This window comes from Ursus arctos, unplaced genomic scaffold (assembly GCF_023065955.2).
Source record: "Ursus arctos isolate Adak ecotype North America unplaced genomic scaffold, UrsArc2.0 scaffold_10, whole genome shotgun sequence".
Taxonomy (NCBI): domain Eukaryota; kingdom Metazoa; phylum Chordata; class Mammalia; order Carnivora; family Ursidae; genus Ursus; species Ursus arctos.
Window position 1 is genome coordinate 57245833 of NW_026622764.1, and position 22518 is coordinate 57268350.

Here is a 22518-nt window from a genome sequence, read left to right on the forward strand (position 1 = left end):
GAAGGTGGGCAGAGAGGGTGAAAAAGTTTCCTCCCCAACTGGCACTTAACCGTATGTGTTACTATGATAGAAACATGTATATTTTAAAAAGTTCATCCTTTTGTGTATTGTGATACAATTTTTACATAAGGTTTTTAGATGTGCAAAATAATACTACTTATTTTCATGGATATTCACATATGTAGTAAAGGTGTAAAAACATAAATGGAGATAATGTGGGTACATAGCTGTTTATTTGTAACCTTTTTGGTATATTTAAACTATTTTATAATAAAAATTTCATATATTTCTATATAAGGTAATCAGATTGCTTTTAGAGTTACGGGTAGTTCTAATCATTTATTTAAAAAATTTTAATGTTGTTATATTGTCTTTTCAGTTAAAATAGTTTTTTAGAAATGAGTGTATGCAAAATCTGGTAAAAGTGAATAATGTCTGTCAGCTATATTGTGCCAGTGTCAATGTCTGGGGTTTTGAGAATATCTTACAGTTATGTAAGATGTCATCACTGAGAGAACTGTGTAACACAATGGATCATTATTGCTATTTTTAAATGAATTAATAATTTTATTTATTATTTGCAAAAAGTTTGAGAATCTCTGTTTTAATGAAGGTCTCCTCTGACCCCCAGGTACTGTTAGATGTTTTCCCTATGTTCCCACCCCTCTACCACAGCACTTACCACTTTGTAGGTTATGTTTATAAAGTAGCATTTACTGGGGCGCCTGGATGGCTCAGTTGTTAAGCGTCTGCCTTCGGCTCAGGGCATGATCCAGGAGTCCTGGGATCGAGCCCCACATCAGGCTTCTCCCCTGGGAGCCTGCTTCTTCCTCTCCCACTCCCCCTGCTTATGTTCCCCCTTCTCTCGCTGGCTGTCTCTCTCTCTGTCAAATAAATAAATAAAATCTTAAAAAATAACAAAGTAGCATTTACTTAAAATGCTATTCTTCTTTTCCAGGAAACTTTGATAGGCCACCACATTTTTTCCACACTTAAAAATTGAGATATGATTCATAATACCATAATCATTCTCCCTTTTATAGTGTTAAAATTCAGTGGGTTTTAGTATATTCATGAGGTTGTGTGCAACCATCACCACTATCTAATTCCAGAATGATTTCATCATCCTTAAAAGAAATCCTGTGCTCATTAGCAGTCACTCATCATTTTCCTCTCCCCAGTCCCTGGCAATCACTAATCAACCTTCTATTTCTATGATTTTGCTTATTCTGGACAATTCATCTGAATGGACTCCTGTAATAGGTGGCCTTTTTGGCAAACTCCTTTCACTTTTAGCATAATGTAACCAAGTTTCATCCATGTTGTCACATGAATCAGTATCATCCTTTATATGGCTGAATAATATTCCGTTGAATAGGCATACCACATTTTGCTTATCCATCCATCAGTTCATAGGCATATGGGTTATTTCCAGTTGAGGGGGGCTATTCTACATAATGCTGCTGTGAACATTTGTGTGTATGTTATTGTTTGTACGTATGCTTTCAATTCTCTTAGGAATATATCTAGGAGTAGGTATGCTGGATCATAGAGTAACACTGTTTAATTTCTAGAGGAACTGACAAATTTTTTTTCCAAAGCATAGGCCAGCAGCTTTTAAAAGAAGTTTTTTTTTATGACTATAAAGAGAACACATTATTTAACCATTAGAGAAACTTTGAAAAATCCAAGGAAGAATCAGGACAAAATAAAAGTCATTCCCACTTTATACTACTTATGGATAACAATTGTTAACTTGGTGATCACTTTTTAACATGTGCACACACACACAATCTGCATTATGCTGTATATACTTTTTGAAAATTGTTTTTCACTTATAGAAGACATGCATTTTTGAATTGTTAAATGATCTTCTAAAACATGATTTAAAAATGGCTACATATCATTATTTTGTATGAATGTACCAGGATTCATTTCATTCATATCCTTTGGATGGGTAATAACAATATTTCTAACTTTCCCCTGATAGCTGTGTAGCAAATAGTTTTAGCATATAAATTGCTGTGTTTATGATTACTTTCCTAGGATAAATTCCTAGAAATTGAATTAAGTATATGTAATTTTTGAACGTTTTTTTATACAGATTCCCGGGTTGTCCTCTGAAAAGTTGTACCCATCTATGTTGGTTTCCAGCAGCAAAAAGATGGTCTGTCTCCCTCATTGCTGGCCTATTGGTCATTATGTTTTAAGTCTCTGCTAATTTAATGAACTAAAAAGGGCTTGCTTGGCATTTCTTTGATTATCATTGAGAATGAATTTTTTTCCTCATGCTTATTGATCGTTTGTATTTCCTTTTTTAATGTCCTGTTTTTCAGGTATTTGGCCTGTTTTTCTACCTAGGTGTTGCCTTGTTATTCAGTTGGAAGAGTTTGTTCTAATTGCCTTTTTCTTTTACAAATTTTTCTCTTCTTTACAAAAGTAATAGATGCTCGATGTAAAAATATAAAAGAATTCTAATAACATAAAACTTAATAAACACTGAAAATTTCCAAATTTTATCCTCTCAAATTGATAATTTGGTACATATTCCTCCAAATGTTTTTTTCTATCCATATTCTACCAATTACACTTCTTTTCAAAATTGGAACCATAGTGGCGCCTGGGTGGCTCAGTCAGTTAAGGGTCTGCCTTCAGCTCAGGTCATAATCTCAGGGTCCTGGGATCAAGCCCCACACTGGGCTCTCTGCTGGGCAGAGGGGGATAGCCTGCTTCTCTCTCTCACTCTGTGCTCTCTCCCCCTCTCTCGCTCTCTCTCAAATAAATAAGTAAATAAAATCTTTAAAAAAACCTGGAATCGTAGTATATCTATTGTATTTAACTTGATTTTTCACTTACTATATCTTATACATATCCCATTGTCAAACATACAGCTTTATCTTCTTTTGAAAAATTATTTTATTTTTTAAAGATTTTATTTATTATTTATCTGAGAGAGAAGCTGCAGACGCAAGCAGAGGGAGAGGCAGAGGAAGAAGCAGACTCCCTACTGAGCAGGGAGCCTGATCTGGGGCTCAATCCCAGAACCCCCATGACCTGAGCCCAAGGCAGCTGCTTAACCAACTAAGCCACCCAGGTGCCCCCAGCTTATATTCTTTTTAATAGTTGTGTGTTATCATGAGTATAGTGTGTTTTAAACATGAATAGTTTTACATTTTTATTGAGTTATATTATTAAGTCTTTTTTACAGTGTATTGTTTAACTTTCATGCATAGAAAGAAGGTTCTCAATTTTTTATGGGCATTTTCTGGACTGTTCAAGAAATTATCTTCATTTTCAGAGACAAGCTATGCTGTGAAAGCGTGAAGACTCCTGATACATCTTGTAAACTGTAGAAGTCTGAAAACCTGCTTTGTAAATGAAGGGGAGGAGATAATGTTTTGATCAAATAAAATGTATTAAAGTTCCTATTTTAAGTGAATAAAATTCAGTTTTTGGCTGGTCTCAACAGCTAATTCCTAGAAGGTTGAAATGCATCAATAGTCTTTGAAAGAGAGAATTCTTACTTTCCTTAAACATTCATAAAAAAATTTGTGATCACTGGGTTAGGTGCTAGGAATGCAATGACGAGGAAACATGGACACACACAGGCACACAACACACAAAATCCCTGCTCTTACGGGTTTACAGTCACGTGGAGACAAGCATTATTCAAATAATCACACAAGTTAATATATAAAAACTAACTGCAGTGTCTGCAATGGAAGAAGAGTACAGGACAGAATGGGATGATTCAGAGGGATCTGTCCCTGGCCTGGAACATTTTGGAAAGCTAACCTGGGATGCATCAGCTGTGCAGCAGTTGAGGGACTGGGGTGGGGAGGTGGGGTTTGGTGGCAGGAGGAGGGTGCATTAGGGAGAGAAGGAACTACAGGGGTAGGAACCCTGAAGTTGGAAGGAGCTCAAGCCTGGGGCAACCCAAGGGCTAACTCAACTGCCCACAGAGAAGAAAGGCTATGGGAGGGGAAGAAGCATGCCTCTGCTCACGTATTTAAATTCAAACAGTTTTCATCATCTAAAAATGGTATGACGGGGGCCCCTGACTGGCTCAGTCTGCAGAACACGCAACTCTTGATCGTGGGGTGGTAAGTTTGAGCCCCAAGCTGGGTGTACAGATCACTTAAAAATAAAATCTTTAAAAAAGAAATAAAAATAAATGGTATGACTACAGGCTATCAGTTTGTGATCCCTGCTTTACAGGGAATGTGAGAATCACCAAACTGTGACTGAAGTCCTGAAGTGTCCTGAAATAGTGGCGTGTTCAAAGAGTTCCAGAATTTGAATGCTGGGTAGAAGAGGATGAGCCAGCAAGTGTTCCTGAGCTGGGAAAAGAAAAGCCAGGAGTGAGCAAGACGTTACTAAAGGCCAGGAAAAGAAGGCCTTTAAAGGAGGACTTAGCAAGTACTGCTAAGAGATCAAGGAAAATGAGGAACTGAAGCAGTGATCTCCACAAAATGCCCAACTGTGCTGATATCGTATAATAAGTCTCATGCATCTTCTGAATTGTCTGTGTCTTCTGCCTGACTGGGAGGGGGTGTGACTGGGTTTGATCCAGCACAAGCTCTTAGAGACCCGGCCTCATGCTAGCAACAACCAGCATGGTGTAATAAATAAGACCATTATAAGATAAGCGCATTTTTGACAAGGTATTTATTACCACATGCTTTAATATCAGAGAGACTCAAGTAGGTTCACATCAAAAACCATGAAGCATGTATTTCTCGAGCAATGCTGTAAAGATAGGTATCTGATAAATCTAGGTCTTCGGAACCAAAGCTCTATGAAATGTACTATTGCCTTTATTTAACATAGACTGTTGAAGGTACGGGAATCTACCAGCTACTGAAAACTACACAAACCCCACCTCTGGTGTATCTTTATTTGTGAAAGAAATATTCTAAAAAAGAGTCCCATAGAACAGGATGAAAGTCATTTTCTAAATTGAAATTATAGGACTTTATTATTGAAACTGACATTTTTCAAGATAAAAACAGAGCACATAATGATTAATGAACTCAACAGAAAGATTCCAAAATAAAGTACTACAAACTCAATTATCTTAAACTGTAAATATATCGTATATGTAGCTTTACCTGAATTAAAAATTCTCAAGGCATTCACAAAGTTATTCTTCATCAAGAATAAAATTCTACATGTATGGGAATTCAGAAAAAATTTAGTTAACATAATTGAACGTAATTAATTATTGTTAAAATATCAAAACAGAGCAGTACATTTCAGAGTATATATATGTAGTGATTTTTAAAGCTCTAGTGAGACACATTCTAAAATGTAGCTAAGCAATGTATTAATAATGTATTAGTCATACAATGTAGTTAAGATCATTATAGAAAAATAAATTATATATATGATTGATATATAAATCTATATACAAAAATACATATAATTTCCTCTTATTGGATTTTAGGAAAATATGTGTCATAGTTAATTCTTTCTATATTGTATTTTATTACAAGTTAAGAACTTAATGAGCAATTATTTGGTATTAAATGTTTCAGTAGGACTTAGCCATATATGCTGTTACTTTTATATATATTATTGCATTTTTAAAAATCTGTAGTTTTCAACAAACCTCAGAAGTATTAAAATAAAGGAAATTTCTTCCCCCTTAAATCTTGGATCCTTGATCAGATTAATCTTCCTGAAATTCTTTCATCTTATTAGTGCCACATAAATAATTATTCAGTGGCTCCCATTTTCTACAGAATGAAGTTCAACTCTTTATTCTGACATTCAAAATATTCCATGCTTTGGCCTCAAACTTTATTTTCAAACCAGGCCATGCTCTTCACTGACTCAGTGTCAGCAAAGCTCATTCCAACCCTGAGCTGTGTTCCTCACTTCCAATGCTCCCATTTCTCATCTTCAAATCCTATGACTGGTTGGTTGGTTGATTGATTGATTGATTCATTTATTTATTTTATAGGCTCCACACTCAACGTGGGGCTTGAACTCATAACCCTGAGATCGAGAGTCCCATGCTCTACTGACTGAGCCAGCCAGGTGCCCCAAACCCTGCGATCTTTAAATGTTTCATTGGACTCCCACCTCCCCTGGGAAAATTTCCCTCATGTTTCTGATGCCTACCTCTAATCTCGTCTTTAACACTCATGTTGGCTTTTAAATGGCCACTCTCATCTACCATTACTGAACTAGTTCCTGTTTTTAAGACTTGTCTCTTCAACCAAACGGGAAATTCCTTGATTAGTGCCTTTGGTGCCTAGCACAACCCTGAGTACATAATTATAAGCACATGCTAGTATCATCTTAATTACCTCTGACATTTTACTTTATTATTACAATTTTTCTTTCCAACTACAGAAACAGCACAACTAAAGGCCAAGTTTACTGTTGCTGTAGTGTCTCTCATTCTCTTCAGAACCCCACCGACTTTGCTATTTGCTCCATTTAATGCATGAACGTCACTGTGCAACTAAAATATATGGAATCTGGAATTTTCTTCAAACCAGGGGCTAATACCTTTAATTTCCTCAAGTCTTGGGTAAGTTTCTGTCTTCTGTGGTAAATGTATATTTGCAGATAGATTTTTTTCCCTTTTAATGGAGTATTTTGGATGTTCAATCAATTTCTCTGAAATTATAGAGCTTTAAAATAACGGAAAGTTCTCCTTCCGTTGAGTGTGATTCCCCCCCCCCCTTTTTTCCCTTGTTTCCGTAACTGAGCAAAGGGAAGGGGGTATAGAAGTGGTAGGATATATGCTTTTTAAAAGGCCACCCCGGGCTTGGTATAGAAAAGTATAAATTATGGTCCTTGCTTCCTCTACTGCATAGGCAGCTTTGTTCTGCTTAAGACCGTTATGCTTTAGCTTCAAATCTACAAATCCAAAGCAGCTGTAATCCCAAACCAGCATGGTTCTCTTCCTCCATATAACCGTAACGACCATTTATTAATCACCTCCTATATGTCTGATACAACATTGATTGCTTTACATATTACCTAATTATCATAATTGACTGAATCATAATTCCCATTTTACAGAAGAGAAAACTGAGGCTTGGAGATGTTAAGTAATTTGAACTAGTGATACAGCTAGAGAGTTTGGATGCAGAACTTATTCTAAAGACTCTGCTCTTTTCACTACACCTTGCAATGTCAGTGCCTTGTATTGCCAGGAATTCTGTTTCGGGAATGTTGGGGCTTGTACTGATGACCTTGGCAGCTATTGGAAAGGACAGAATAATAATAAAATGTTTCAATGTGTTTGAGGAGGCTCACCAGCAGTCCTCTGCTGCACACATTTGCTTCAGTCTTATATTAGGTGTTTCCCACTCTGACAATTTACATTATAGTTTTCACCAAATTTGGCACTGTCCCTTTTGTTACAGAACATCTGATCACATGTCTTGGTAGGTGGAAAGAGAGCTGGCAGTTTTTACCTTTGTCAAGACTCAAGACACAAACAACAGAATGAAATCAACACAACACTAAGAATATATACATATATTTCATATGTATATTAGAAATTCTCCCTGTAATAATAGATCACAAAAGACAAACTTAAATAAGACTATATAGTCTTGTGCTGACATACGAATTCCAATCTTCAGCTGTTAGCTTACTTATTTGAAGAACAGTCAATAGAAGGAAATTCCAGTGTGACAAGAATTTTGACAACCCCTCAGCGTTATCTCTAATGGCATCTAGTTAACATTGTGATTTTCCAGGACGAATGTAGCTGTGTGTATATGTTTTAATCTGGCAGTTATTCTAGTCATACTGTATGTGGCAATTCCCATTGCTGTTTTTTTTTTTAAAAAAGATTTTATTTATTTATTTGAGAGAGAAAAGGAGAGAGGTAACACAAACGGGGAGTGGGAGAGGAAGAAGCAGGTTCCTAGCAGAGGAGCCTGATGTGGGGCTCGGGGGCTCGATACCAGAGCACCGGGATCACGCCCTGAGCCGAAGGCAGACGCTTAACGACTGCGCCACCCAGGCACCCCTCCCATTGCTGTTTTATTAGGACCTTGGGAGGAGAGAGGCTATTCTTCCCTATTTTTCTATATCTTAGAGTTTAACGTATAATGTTCTTTTAGTAATTTGAGTCTAAAGATTTCTATGTCGAGTTAACCAATGTTTTACTTTTAGTTGGGCAGAAGTTTATTAGTATTTGCCACCAAACAGATCTAACTATATAAATATGTATTATATAATTACATTAAGGCTAATTTGTGTTTATGAGTCAACAACCTTTCACTCTTGGATCATTTTAATATTAGGCATTTAAAATGCTTTTATAAATCAGATTTTTTTGGTGTGTTTAAAAAAATAACACTAATTTAGTAGAAGACTAGGGTGCAGTTTCATGGCATTGACAGTTATGGTGCTGTAGAAAGAAGCTATACCTCGTATCCAACTTTAGAGTCTTGGCTCTACCTCTTGATTTTTCTCTTGGAGAAATCACTTCATCCATTTACTCCTCTACAGGATGAGAATCATAATTTTCATCCCACAGTGTTTTTTATGAAGACTATATGGCATATAGGAGCTGTTCTACAGAGGCAAAACTGGGTTTAAGGGATAGGGGCATGGCAAGGAACTAGACATCCCAGAAGGAAGTGGGGAGGGGCTTTTATGGAGTTGGAGCTAAAGACTGGTCACAGAGCCCAAGGACTATGTATGGCAGGCCTAGAATACCTCTCCTTGAAATTCTACTCCCAAAGACCAGACTTCCCTACAGGGGGTGAACTCAACCCCAGGGCATATTCTGTGATTTTGTCCTTGTTGCCCTTCCCCCAAGATTGTAAATTTTGGAGAAGCCATTCGTTCACCTTTGTATCCTTCTTGGAACCAAACAGATCATTAGTATAAGTGCTTAATGTGTTTGATATTAGACAAAGTCCCTATACAGAATAGTGACTCAGGTTAGCAACTGAATAACCATTAGCAGCATTTAAGTTAAAGCCAATTTTAAGTTCTTCCTTCTCTCCAAAGGAAAGAAGACTGGTTTTTCCTAAAAGAAAATCTTAAATTGAATTGGGTCGCTAGTATTCAGCCTAAAGCCCGCAAAGAAGTAGGTGCAAGGTTGGGGTGGACGATAATTAACCTTATTTTGGTTGTGCTCTGGCCGGGGCCTATAACTAGAACCCTGGGGTTGGTCCCAACAGGAATGCCCGTCCCACCCAAACCGAGTTGTAGGGTGAAAGGCAGACAGTTGTCTCCGTCCTTCCAAGCCACTGTGGCTGTATTTCTGGTCTTGAGAGATGCAGATGAAGTGGTGTGAAGGGTTGGGCTTTTTTTTTTGTTCCTAAAAATGCAACGAACAAAAAAAAAAGTACAACAATCCAAACCCAACCATCTTGTTGCGCGCCAGCTTTCTTCCCGGGTGGCTCCACCGGGGACGGCACCGCCTCCGGCCGCCCGCAGTCCGTCAGGCCCAGCCCAAGCGTCTTAGCGAACGCCGTCAGCTTCTCAGCGCCCAGGCTCGGCCGGCTCTGGACACGGCGCTTCTCGGCGCGCGCAGCCCCTCTGGAAGGGAGAGAAGCGAGCAGCCCGGAACCCTCCCCTCTTCCAGGCGCACCGCGGGCGGTGGCAGTTATTGTTGGCGGTTGTTGGCACCGGAAGGACTCCCGCCTCACCTCACCCGCTGCCCCCCCACCCCCACCCCGGGGAAAGGCGAGACCCGGGAGACGGAACAAAGGCGAAGCCCGGCCGAGGAGGCGGACCGAGGTGCCGGGAGAGGAGGGCGGTGGGGCGGGGCACGCCTGGCGCCGCGAGTCCATTTTGCGGCGGTGCTCAGCCGGTAACGCGCGGTCCCCGCGGCCGGAGGACAGGCGGCCGCACGGCTCCAGGCGGGGCCCCTCCCGCGGCCCCCGAGGTCCGAGATAAGTACCCGCCGGGTCCCTCTCAGGGAAGGGGGGGGTGTGATCCTCGGACCTGCCGCGAGGCTGGGGACTTGCCCTGGCAGGACAGCGACCTGCGTGGGGGGGGGGTGGTTCCCGGAGAGCTCAATTTGAGCTCCATTCCGAGCTGCTCAGCGGAAACCAGCTGGGCACTGGAACAAGGCGTGAGATGGAGCGGCGTGCAGGGGGCGTCCGCTGGGCCCGTGCAGCGTGTCTGTGCCCCAGAAAACCTGCTCCGCTACGGATTATGCCTGGCTTCACTGCCAGCGCCTCGGTATCGCCTAGGAAAGAAAAGGCGACCATGAATCATAAATCGGAGCACTCGGCCACTTTCTGGCACTGAACCTGGGGAAGATGCCTGGCGCCGGGGGAGGGCGCCCTAACCGGGAAGCTCCTTAGTACTGCACAAAGATCTCGTCATGCTCCTGGCTTTTTCACCAGGTCCTAGCACGCTGGCTCTATTTGTGCCGGACGACTGAAAAATATTGAGGGTCAAGACTAAGGATCCTGTTCAAATAAATGCATAACTCTCTTCTTTGTTCTTTCTTTGCAGTAGCCCCGTGAGAAAAAAACACAAACCTGATTGCTTTGTCCTGGGAAATAGTAACCCTGACGAATACACCTGCTGGCAGGGGACAGAGGTAAACTACAATACTTCTCCCTACATTAAGAAACCAAAAAAGCACCCAGTTTTTTTTTAGGTCCAGAACCATGCAAAATTGAACTATGTGTAGAATGTATGTGTTCCCATCCTCATGGGTGGTCTCTGTACTTTTCGTATTTTTTCAAAACTCAGGATAGATTCAGTATTTGGAAAATATTTATGTAGCAATTAGTCGATATGTATTACAGTCCACAGATTTATATTGAAAAGGAAAAGAGAGGCCTTAGCATTTCTTTTTTTTAAGAAGATTTTTTTTCCTTCTCCCATACCATGCTGCTAGGACTTGTACAACAATACTGAGTTTTTTATACAATACGTATTTTAAAAGCAGAATTTCATTTATATAGCCACTCCTTCTGGTAGAACTTGATGGAGCTGTTGATTAACTGGTTATATTTGTCTTACACAATGAGAAGATACATTTCTTCAGGCTCTCCTTTTCTCAAAAATACCATCTTTTTTGCACTAGCTGAGATACTGAAGCCTCCCTAGTAAGTCCTTCCATAACACCATGTTATTCTTTCAGTTCTATACATTTATGACAGGTTGGTTACCTGGTCTTACTTGTACCACAGCTATTGTTCAGATATGCCCATTTCCATGAAATGGCTTTGTACCTGCTATCCTATATAATGCTTTACCTGTTCATGAAATTGAATTTCAAGAGAGTCCGGCTCTCTTTCAGGACCTTTCTTGGTTAATATACTCATGCTCTAAAATAACACTTTAAACGTGAATTTACATTTTTTGTATTTGTACACAACTATAACTAATCCACCTTACATTTATATGGTTTAGCAATTTACAAAACTGGCACACGTTACTTAATCTTCCCAAAAGCATGATGATGTAGATAATGTAAAAATCCTCATTCTATGAAGGCTAAAACTCCTGCTTGAAGTTAGGTATTCAGAGACAGGTTCAGTGCTCTGTTTCCTCTACTAGTGAGCCTGTTATAACCTAATTTGTAAAAATCATAAAATTTTAGAGGGGTATTTAGAGAGCCATGATTAAACTTCTCCATTTTATGAATGAGAACACTGAATTCTTGACCCACTTTCTGGATAGTGCTAAAAGTCTAAGAATTGGGAAACTCAGGTCCTGTGCCTAGCTTGCTGTATATAATTGGGAAAGCTCCACTTATGCGGGGGGGGGGGGGGGCTCAGTTTTTTTCATTTATAAAGTTAGGTGTTTTCTAGATGGTCTCTAAAATACTTTTAGACCCAGTACATTTTATTCCTACCCCATAACTTTTATTACCATATATTCCCTATACATATTGGTAATCCTAAACACATACTAATATTAACTGCCTTAAACTGTTTTATATTTTAAATTTGGGTAGGTATGGTAAAAATGTATGCCTTATTCTTGGTTTTTTACTAAACTGTAAAAGTATGGTTCTGTTGTAAGATCAGGAACTGCATGGAGAAGTGGGGCACTCATACGTTTTTGGTTAGAGTTCATAAATTTGAATACCCCTTCTAGAGGGAAACCTGGCAATCTTTTCAAGGTCCTTAAAAGTGTTTTCTACTCTTTGACACACCTAACAGTACACTTACAGGAATCGTCTAAGGAAATAACCAGAGCTGTGGACTAAGACTTTTCTACAAGATGTTCATTTAAATGTTATAATGCAAAAGACATATAGCCAGTAAGAGCATCCATAAGATGAACTATCACAATTTAGAAGAATATATAATAATAGGGGGAAAACATGTGATTAAGTAAGTAAAAAATGGTGGACACAAAATTGTGTGAAGCTACCAGTTTTGTTAAAATATGTATGTACACAAACAGAACACACACAAGATTGGAAGAAATAAAACAAAACAATAATAATGGTTATTCCTTGCTGATGTGATTATGGGTGATTTTTCCCCTGTATTTTCTGTACTCACAAATTACTTTTATAGTTTAAGAAAAACATAAAAGCTGGTTGCTTGGATAACTTCTCTAACTTCAGTATGGAGTCAACTTTCTATGTCCTTTTCATAAGGCATTTATCATACCTTTTAGAGGAACAATATCTTTGTAAATGTGCTGTATTTCTGAATTTAGGGCAGGAATTTACTTTTAGCTTATATTTCATCTTTTTAAATATCATTAGGTCATTGGATTATTCATTCTTGTTATTCATTGAAGACACTGCCATCTTCATTACCTTGGCCTTGAACTCTGGATACCAGAATGGTAGTGGATGAATAGAGTGCTATGCCCACTCCTCATAACCAAATACAGGCATCCTCTGACATATAGAATAGTTTAATTCCCGTTAAGCCTTCTATAAAGCAAATTCCTATAAGCTTTAAAAAAAAATCATTTCCATTATAGCTGGAGACATATTACTAAGGAAAAGTTGACTGAAAATTTTTGTTGATAGTTTATTGTCTTTCTTGTGGCATTAGTGCCACAAGTATATTCTACTGCAATAGCCTGGTTCCCCATTATAACTACATGGGGAGCTTTTTTATTCCCCCTGCATATTTGTGGTATTGAATATGAGCATGGAGTGCCAACATAGTATATATAATATAGCCAACCAAAAAATTGCTTAAAGTTTAGCATGATTGGCTTTCTACTTGATATATTCTGTAGCTCACATTTACTTTAGAATAAGATGTATACATAATTCTACACTGAGCAAAAGGACCTTTGTTTATACTAGTGACATTTCTAATAGGCATCTCAGAAGTAAGTTCTTAAGTTGATAAGTAGTGCTTATCAGTTTATCTACAAAATGCCTATTTTCCCTTCTATGGTATTATATATAACATAAGTAACCTCACTTATCTAGATAAATCCAGCTGGCTACCTACCAAATGTTAGACTTTGATAGTACTTTCTGAAAGCTGGCATTAACCTGAAATACAGATTTAGATGATGACGGAAACTTTTTAATAGATACCAACCAATAGAGATTGCCAAATTTATGGTTGTAAAAGAAGACAAGTGGTTTTAGGGGTAAAAATTTACATCTTCATTAAACCCACTTACGTTTATTTGAGAGAAAAGAGACCAGACATTTCTGGTTTGACCTTTCCATAAGTCATTAGTTCCAACTTAACTTAGTTGGAACTCTTAACAGATAAAGATAAATATCTGAATCTGGTTGGTACTATAGTAGGAGAATAATTTAGTCTATATGTATGTTTTCCTCAAATTCAGACTCATTCGAATGGATTTCATCTGGGTGGCAGAGAATGGGCTTCAATACTGTTTGGAAATCACACAGACTTCTGTGGGGTTTTTTGTTCCTAAATTTAAAATAATTTTTTTAAGTAATCTCTAGATTGAATTTACGACCCTGAGATCAAGAGTTGCATGCTCTACTGACTGAGCCAGCCAGGCATCCTCCCACAGACTTCTTGATAGTTGTACAGAAGTGGGATAGGGATATCTGATTGAGCTGGTACCTAAAACCCTACTGATATAATGCTGTGGATTACAGAATAATAGCTGGGGTAATTATCAAGAGACACAAGGAAAAGATGAAAGGGAAAGAAAGGTAAGTAAGGTGAAGAGGCAGGTAAGGGATAAAGAAAGAATAGGAGGAAATCAAAAGATTGTACACCTTGACATGGGGAGTATGATGACTTAAGAGAATAAACAAAGGAAAGAGTCAAGGCAAAATAGTGGTTCAGAAAAGAGAACGAAGGAAGGGAAAAACCCATGTTTTTCCTCTGACTGGACTAACTAGTAAGGGTAAAGACCTGGTTTTTATGTTTTTGAGAATGTTACCGTAGTCCAAAACCTCTGTGAAATTGCTGAATAGGTGGGTCTTCCTGGCTGATGGACCTTTTGTTCTAGCTTTATTTTGTCCTACTTATCAGGAATCCTACTAGAAATATGCTGTGGGAAATTTTAACTACTAGTTCTAGGATAATGCCAGAAAATGAAAGTTTCTTATTGTCTTACATTGACACATAAATAACTTTTATATTGTGTTTGTAGAGCCACATAACAATTAGACAAGCTGTTTTAGACACTATATATATCTTCATAGTCCTTTTTTGAGATTCTTAAACTCACTTTATCCTGTTTTGATCATATAAATTATGGAACAGTCTCTAAAAGCGAGAATAAATTATAATTACACATTGATATGGAGCACTTAAAACAAATATTTTATAAATAATTTTCATACATTATGACTTTTAAAACAGGTATATAATGAGGAGAGAAACTGTAATATGTATATGTGGTTTGTCAAAGGCCACTGTCTAAGAACCAGACAAGTATGTCAGCCTCCTTATAGGCTTGGATCCAGAGATTCTCAGTAATACATTTTTTATTTTATAAAAGATAAAACAATACTATAGCAGATCAAACTCTTGTAAAGCTTATCATACTTCGCTAATAATGCTTCTGAAGTTTTGCTTTTTAAGCTCAATATGGTTTTCCTTTTTTTTTTTTTTTTAAGATTTATTTATTTGACAGAGAGAGACAGCCAGAGAGAGAGGGAACACAAGCAGGGGGAGTGGGAGAGGAAGAAGCAGGCTCCCAGTGGAAGAGCCTGATGCGGGGATCGATCCCATAACTCCGGGATCACACCCTGAGCCGAAGGCAGATGCTTAACGACTGAGCCACCCAGGCGCCCCTCAATATGGTTTTCTTATAATTGGTCTCCCTTTTTAGTTTTTTCCTCAATTTTTTTATTGTAAAAATTTTCAAATATACAGAAAATTTGAAAAATACAATAAATATCCTTACATCCTCTACCTAGATTCAGTAACTTGACCCTAAGTTTCAAAAAAGCATTACTAGTGGATCTCCTACTAGCAGAATACAGTATACTACTTGAAAATAAGATTAATATGCTAAGAGAAAGTTCTTAAAAAAAAGAGCGATCCCTTTTATTCCAAGCATTGTTTCAGGAAAGATTGATGGTTCCCAGTTTAGTTGAGGTTTGTGTAATTTAGTTTTGTCTGTGAAGTGTGTTTCAGTATTTGCTATGTAGTTTCATATTAGGTATCTACTTTGGAATTCCTGAATCCAAAGATGCCTCAAAGCAGGATGGAAATTTGATTTAAATCCTTAAGATACAAAGTATTATTAACTTTTCTTTTTGTTCTCTAATGGGATCTGGAAGGAAATCATGGGTAATATCTTGAACAACTTTATATTCCTGCCAATTAAATTCAGAGGCTTAATAGGAAAGTTTCTGTCAGTTTTTTTTATTAAAATTAACTTTTGTTTAAGAGTCAATAAATGAGCACCTTTTGCATTATAACATTTTGAGTTGATCATTTAAAAACAAGGGACTTGTAGGAGAGAGAAGTCTAATACACATATATAGGTTTTGCTTCTATTTTAAGTCTACTTTCCTTTATAAGTATTGACTTTTCCATTTTTAATATTCTGGTATCATGTTTCAGTTTTCATTTGTAGAGACTTGTTGCTATATACCCACTCGAGGTAGGATTGATGAAGCAGTTTTCATAGTCTACCTTGAGTGCAGATGTCATGAATTTTTGCCTAAAAGTAAATCTGTGGTGGTGTTATACAGCTATGCATTTGTCAAAACTCATAGAACTGTATACCAAAAAGAGTGAATTTCATTATATGTAAATTAAAAGTATATTTAAAAATACACATATGGCAGGAAAATGAGGTTGAAAATGAAAGGTGGTAGACAATTAGGTATATATTTACTACTTTGTTGGTATAAAACTTGGGAAAGTTCTGGGGCGCCTGGGTGGCACAGTGGTTAAGCGTCTGCCTTCGGCCCAGGGCGTGATCCTGCCGTTATGGGATCGAGCCCCACATCAGGCTCCTCTGCTATGAGCCTACTTCTTCCTCTCCCACTCCCCCTGCTTGTGTTCCTTCTCTCGCTGGCTGTCTCTGTCAAATAAATAAATAAAATCTTAAAAAAAAAAAAAAAAAACTTCGGAAAGTTCTAATTGGTGGGTAAAACCGATTTTTGTGCTTCAAAATTTAGATTTTCTTGGTTTTCAGAAACATATTCAAAGGAAAAAAATGAATCTTGGAAATGTGTTTGCTATTGTACACTGAATTTGACAGTGCTTAAGTTGAAATTTTATTACTGGAGAGCAATAATTTTGTTCACATAAAGTTTCTTGACTTCTATATTGGTAAAGAAAATCAGCTGTAGAAAAGAGGGGATATGTTCTTTAGTTCCTACAAAGGAGTTTGTTTTATTGACTTCTCCAGATTTTTATGTGTTAGCCATACTTAAAGAAAAGGATCTACGAGTTCCTTTACTGCAAAATATACTCTTCACTTAGTGAGCCTAAAACCTTATTAATTATGTATTTTCCTTTAAAACTTGAGGCAACAAACTTTCTGTGGTTTTTTGGATTCGGCTGTCTCATTCTCTAAAAGTTGGCTGTGGAAGTGGTCACATTAATTTGGTCATAGAGAAAGTTTTGAGTATAAAGAGAAGAAAAAAATGTTTAGCTTTTAAAGTTAACAGAAATAAGAATCTTTATTTTTTTATTTTTTTAAAGATTTTATTTATTTATTTGACAGAGAGACAGCCAGCGAGAGAGGGAACACCAGCAGGGGGAGTGGGAGAGGAAAAAGCAGGCTCCCAGCAGAGGAGCCTGATGTGGGGCTCAATCCCAGGGTCCTGGGTTCACGCCCTGAGCTGAAGGCAGACGCTTAACGAGCCACCCAGGTGCCCCAGAAATAAGAATCTTTAAATTATAAACCAAAATTTGTAAGCTGCATCACTAAAAATGGAACTGGATCCACCATAATTTTGATGCAAATTTTTATTTTTTGAAAAAAGACTTGAGAGAGAAAGAGAGAGCACTAGGGGAGGAGCAGAGGAGCAGAGGAAGAGGGAAGTAAGCAGAATTCCTACTGAGCAAGCAGCCTCAAGCCTGGCTTGATCCCAGGACCCTGAGATCATGATCTGAGCCGAAATCAAAAGAGTCAGTCACTTAACCAACTGAACCACCCAGGTGCCCCTTGATGCAAATTTTTAAAAAGGGACTTTCTAAATAGTTTTTTCCTCTGGTTCATTTTCAGAGCTATAAGGTGATTATGGCTTTGGGATGACTGTTTACTACTAAATTTTTCTGTGTGTGACATTTTCCTGTTTATTTTTCATACTTGATTGCCTTAAAATTCTTTTTGGCCCCTATTACAGTATGTATTTCAGTTTTCCTCAAAGTTTCCCTTTGCCTAGGGTGCCCATTTTTTCCCTCTGTATCCCAACCACTTGGTATTCTTTGTTTTCCCTCTTACTTATTTAATATGCTTGGATAAGATTCTCTGGAAATATTCCTTGCAAGAATGAGTAAATTAGTTTACTTTATTGAATGCTGCCCCCTCTTACTTTCCTGTTTCTACTACCTTCTCCAAAATCTAGTTTTAGCATAGAATTCTTAGGTGAAAGAGGACAAAGAGGAGTAGAGATGATAAAATATAAAACCAGGACTAAGGTAGGAGGATCATCAAAAGTTTTCCTTCTTTGTTCTAGAGTCAGAATTTTTTAAAAGATTTTATTTATTTATTTGACAGAGAGAAAGAGAGAGAGAGAGCAAGCACAAGCAGGGGCAGCAGCAGAGGGAGTTGGACAGCAGACTCTCCACCAAGCAGGGAGCCTGATGCGAGGCTCCATCCCAGGTTCCTGGGATCATGACCTGAGCTGAAGGCAGACACTTAACTGACTGAGCTACCTGGCACCCCTAGAGGCAGAATGTTTTACAGCTGCTTCATAACTTCTCTCAGGGAGCACACTAACCCGTCTTTATAGCCATTCTCCTCCCAGTGCTTTTAAAAGGTTTTATGATTTCTTATGTCATGAGAGATTGTTCAGAAAGATCAGCTTATCACGTATTTTTGCCATATGACATTAAATTTGACAGAATAATCTTTGCTTTAATTCTGCATATAATTTTATTATAATTTATTATACATATATCTCTCACTACTTAATGTAAAGCCATAAACGAATTAATTAGCCTTACAAACTCAGCTTATTTTTTAAACACTATTTATCTTCTAGATTCTAGCTCTAATTGTGATTCTTAAAATTACTGCTAAAATTTATTTACTTATTTTTGATTATAAGATGGTCTATAGATTATTAGATCCTATCTTATTTATCCGTTTGGTGGTAACATGACATAATTTGTCCCTCAGTAAGCTGAAGAGGACATAGTTAGCACTATATTTGGTTTTAAAACTTTAGGGATAGAAGTTTTAAAATGTACATTTTAAAATAATAAACTTGAACTGAGAAATGGTATTCTCTAGATCAGGAATCTCAAATTTTTTTTGTCTTAGGACAACTTCACACTCTTAAAAACTGAGGATCCCAAGAGTTTTTGTTTACATATGTACTGTATGTAGATATTTACTATATTGGAAATTAAAACAAAAAATTTAAGATATTCATTTAAAATAAAGATAAACCTATAACAATAAACCTATTACATGTTAACATAAATAATTTGTATGAAAAATAACATTTTCAAAACAGTTGTGAGAAGAGTGGCATTGCTTTACATATTTATAGATCCCTTTAATGAATTGCTATTAATAGATTATAACTGGAGTCTTTTATCTGTCCCTGCATTATACTTTTATCATTGGTAAGAAATACCATTTGATTTCCTTGAAGTGAAGGGATTATTTTGTTCATTTTTGAAACGATGTCTGCTTTACCTAAGTCTGAATAGCCAGTTTTTCATTTATTCTTTAAATAAAAATTGTGTTCGATAAGAAAAAAGCAGCTGGTTCAGATTACAACTCAATCACGTAAGTGCTTTTTCTCCAGACAATATCTGTTGGGTGCCGCAGAAATGCTTTGTTTACTTCCTTTTTTTATCACTCAAAATATTAAAAAGGCATGTACACACTGATCAAGATCTAAAAAAAATGTGGGGCGCCTGGGTGGCACAGCAGTTAAGCGTCTGCCTTCGGCTCAGGGTGTGATCTCGGCATTATGGGATCAAGCCCCACATCAGGCTCCTCCACTGTGAGCCTGCTTCTTCCTCTCCCACTCCCCCTGCTTGTGTTCCCTCTCTCGCTGGCTGTCTCTATCTCTGTCAAATAAATAAATAAAATCTTAAAAAAAAAAAAAAAACCAGAAAAATGAATAATTTTGGCTGCTTCATAAAGAACATTCTTAAATGAGCCGGCTACCACCACCTACATCGTGGGTGTGTGGTAATGAAGAATACAGTAACTTGTAGTACAGTTTGGTGCTGCCTTTGCCTTGTTTGATTCCTGCTAAGGCTCCAGCAGTGTCTACTCACCATTGCTTTTACAGTGCAGTTGTCAATATGGTGCCAAAAGCAAATATCTCAGTATTACTGTGAAAAAAGTATTGAGCTTCACAAATGACTTGAAGAGTCTTAGGAACAGCAGATTTCTGCCCACATTTTGAGAATTGATGCACACTAGACAGTTTTGGTGGTTTAAAAGAAAACTTCATTTAATTCTCTGAAGAATGAATTGCAACTCTCAGGTTTTTACTATTTTAATAATTGTAATCTTGCTTTTGAAATAGAAAAATTTGCTAGTTTTTAATAAAAGCCTGCACAAGATGCATGCTTGAATTTATATTTCTATGCTTCTTTCTTTTAAATAGCATACCATTTTATAATTGTGGGCCCAGACTAAAGAGCTCATTCTATTCAGACACTGAGTAGCTTTGTTTCTGACAGCTAGTAGTCAGCTTTCTGTTTTAAAACAATCAGTTGGGTCCTGCTGGCTCAACTTGCAGTTGTCCTAGACCTAACCCTATCTCAGCCAAAGACTGTTGTTGGAAAGCCCACACAAAGGCCTTGTGTACAGGGAGTCCTGCTAATAAGGAGTGTGTTCCAGTCCCAGCAGATTAAATCTGCTTTGGTGTGCATTCCCTTCCTAAATTTCTCACTCATTTCCTTTGTTTGCCTGGTTATTTCAGTGAGAGATCATTTTTAATGCCTCTGAAGATAGTTTCTTCTGATTATTACATAGTGGAGGAGATGACTGGAGTTAAATTTTTTCTTTCTCTATGGTAGGATGTGATGGAGCTGCTTGAAGAAGATCTCACGTGCCCAATTTGTTGCAGTCTGTTTGATGATCCTCGAGTTTTGCCTTGCTCACACAACTTTTGCAAAAAATGCTTAGAAGGGATCTTAGAGGGGACTGTGCGGAATTCCTTGTGGAGATCCTCTCCATTCAAGTGCCCTACATGCCGTAAAGAAACTTCAGCTACCGGAGTCAATAGCCTGCAGGTTAATTACTCCCTGAAGGGTATTGTGGAAAAGTATAACAAGATCAAGATCTCTCCCAAAATGCCAGTGTGCAAAGGACACTTGGGGCAGCCTCTCAACATTTTCTGCCTGACTGATATGCAGCTGATTTGTGGGATCTGTGCTACTCGTGGTGACCACACCAAGCATGTCTTCTGTTCTATCGAAGATGCCTATGCTCAGGAAAGAGATGCCTTTGAGTCCCTCTTCCAGAGCTTTGAGACCTGGCGTCGGGGAGATGCTCTTTCTCGCTTGGATACCTTGGAAACTAGCAAAAGGAAATCTCTACAGTTACTGACTAAAGATTCAGATAAAGTAAAGGAGTTTTTTGAGAAGTTACAACATACATTAGATCAAAAGAAGAATGAGATCCTGTCTGACTTTGAGACCATGAAACTTGCAGTTATGCAAGCCTATGACCCAGAGATCAACAAACTCAACACCATCTTGCAGGAACAACGAATGGCTTTTAACATTGCTGAGGCTTTCAAAGATGTGTCAGAACCCATCATATTTCTGCAACAGATGCAGGAGTTCAGAGAGAAAATAAAAGTAATCAAGGAAACTCCTTTACCTCCCTCTAATTTGCCCACAAGCCCTTTAATGAAGAACTTTGATACCAGTCAGTGGGAAGACATAAAACTAGTAGATGTGGATAAACTTTCTTTGCCTCAAGACACTGGCACATTCATTAGCAAGATTCCCTGGAGCTTTTATCAGTTATTTGTGGTAGTCATTCTGCTTAGCTTTCTTATTTTCTTTGGTCCCACTATATTCCTAGAAGGGTCTTTATTTGATGAATTCACAAGTTGGAAAGACCATCTCTCAAACTTCAGTTCCTATCTGATTAAATCAGCTGATTTTGTAGAACAATCAATGTTTTACTGGGAACAGGTGATAGATGGGTTTTTCATTTTCAGTGAAAGATTTAAGAATTTTACTTTGGTGGTGCTGAACAATGTGGCAGAATTTGTGTGCAAATACAAACTATTATAAAATCTGTTGCAAGTGTGTAGTTCTCTGTCTTTTGTTAGAAATTTGTTAAAGAGCTGAGTGGTAGTTCAGATTGGGTCAAAATTTCAGATATTTTCCTGCAAAAGTATTCCTTTCAAAAATAATGTCCTATACGTGTTGTTCAAATTAGGTAGCATAAGATAAATGTGGGATTTAATAGTAAGTCCTGAACCCTCCATCCGTTTTAAAGAGTGCTTTTGTAATACGCTTCCTACCCCCACCCAGTACTGGTTGTGTTTATGCTATGGAAAAGAGGTGAGAGAGCACAGGATCTAATATTGTGTAAATGAGGTAGTGTTACAGTGATTGTTCATTTAAGCATGTAATAAAGACTACTCTTGTAAAGCAACTTTTTTGGAGACTGGACATTCTTTTAAAAAAGGAAAGATATGGGTGGGTTGGACTTCAAATTTCTCTAGATTTGGATTTCTAAATTTTACTTTTTTGCTAAAATGTACATTTCAGGTAAATAAAAAGTGGCATAATAGGTTTACATTTTTAGGAGGGTGGAGATTTCAGCTTGCCTTTTTCTCCTTCGGTTCTATAAATTTATCACCAAAGAATTCAAAGGAAATGTTAGGTGGCTGTGCAAGCAAAGGCATAGGTTAAAAAAAAAAAATTCTAACACATGGCAAGAACAGGAAATGGGAAAGCCTTCTTTTTACTGGCAGCTAAGTGTTGTGTTGTTCCAAAGTATCGTGGCAACTGTGCAACCAAACCAATC

The 22518-nt window shown here is 37.7% G+C and overlaps 1 protein-coding gene and 1 long non-coding RNA gene across 2 annotated transcripts in view; one reads left to right on the top strand and one right to left on the bottom strand.

Moving 5' to 3' along the window:
• LOC113251310 (uncharacterized) overlaps positions 1–158 on the bottom strand; it is a 10142-nt gene extending 9984 nt beyond the window's left edge. The window contains exon 1 of the long non-coding RNA XR_003314406.4: positions 1–158. This exon is cut by the window's left edge and continues 356 nt beyond it. This is a non-coding gene — a long non-coding RNA (uncharacterized LOC113251310).
• A 9630-nt stretch (positions 159–9788) lies between these two features.
• Positions 9789–22143, top strand: TRIM13 (tripartite motif containing 13). The gene is made up of 3 exons (XM_026493221.4): positions 9789–9874; positions 10456–10540; positions 20547–22143. Exon 3 carries the CDS (start codon positions 20553–20555, stop codon positions 21774–21776), a length of 1224 nt encoding a protein of 407 aa, XP_026349006.1. The 5' UTR covers positions 9789–9874; positions 10456–10540; positions 20547–20552; the 3' UTR covers positions 21777–22143.
• Positions 22144–22518: the final 375 nt, after the last annotated feature.

What these genes read in the sequence shown, in the direction of transcription:
- TRIM13 (XM_026493221.4), top strand. Translation starts at nt 20,553, where the DNA reads ATGGAGCTGCTTGAAGAAGATCTCACGTGCCCAATTTGTTGCAGTCTG.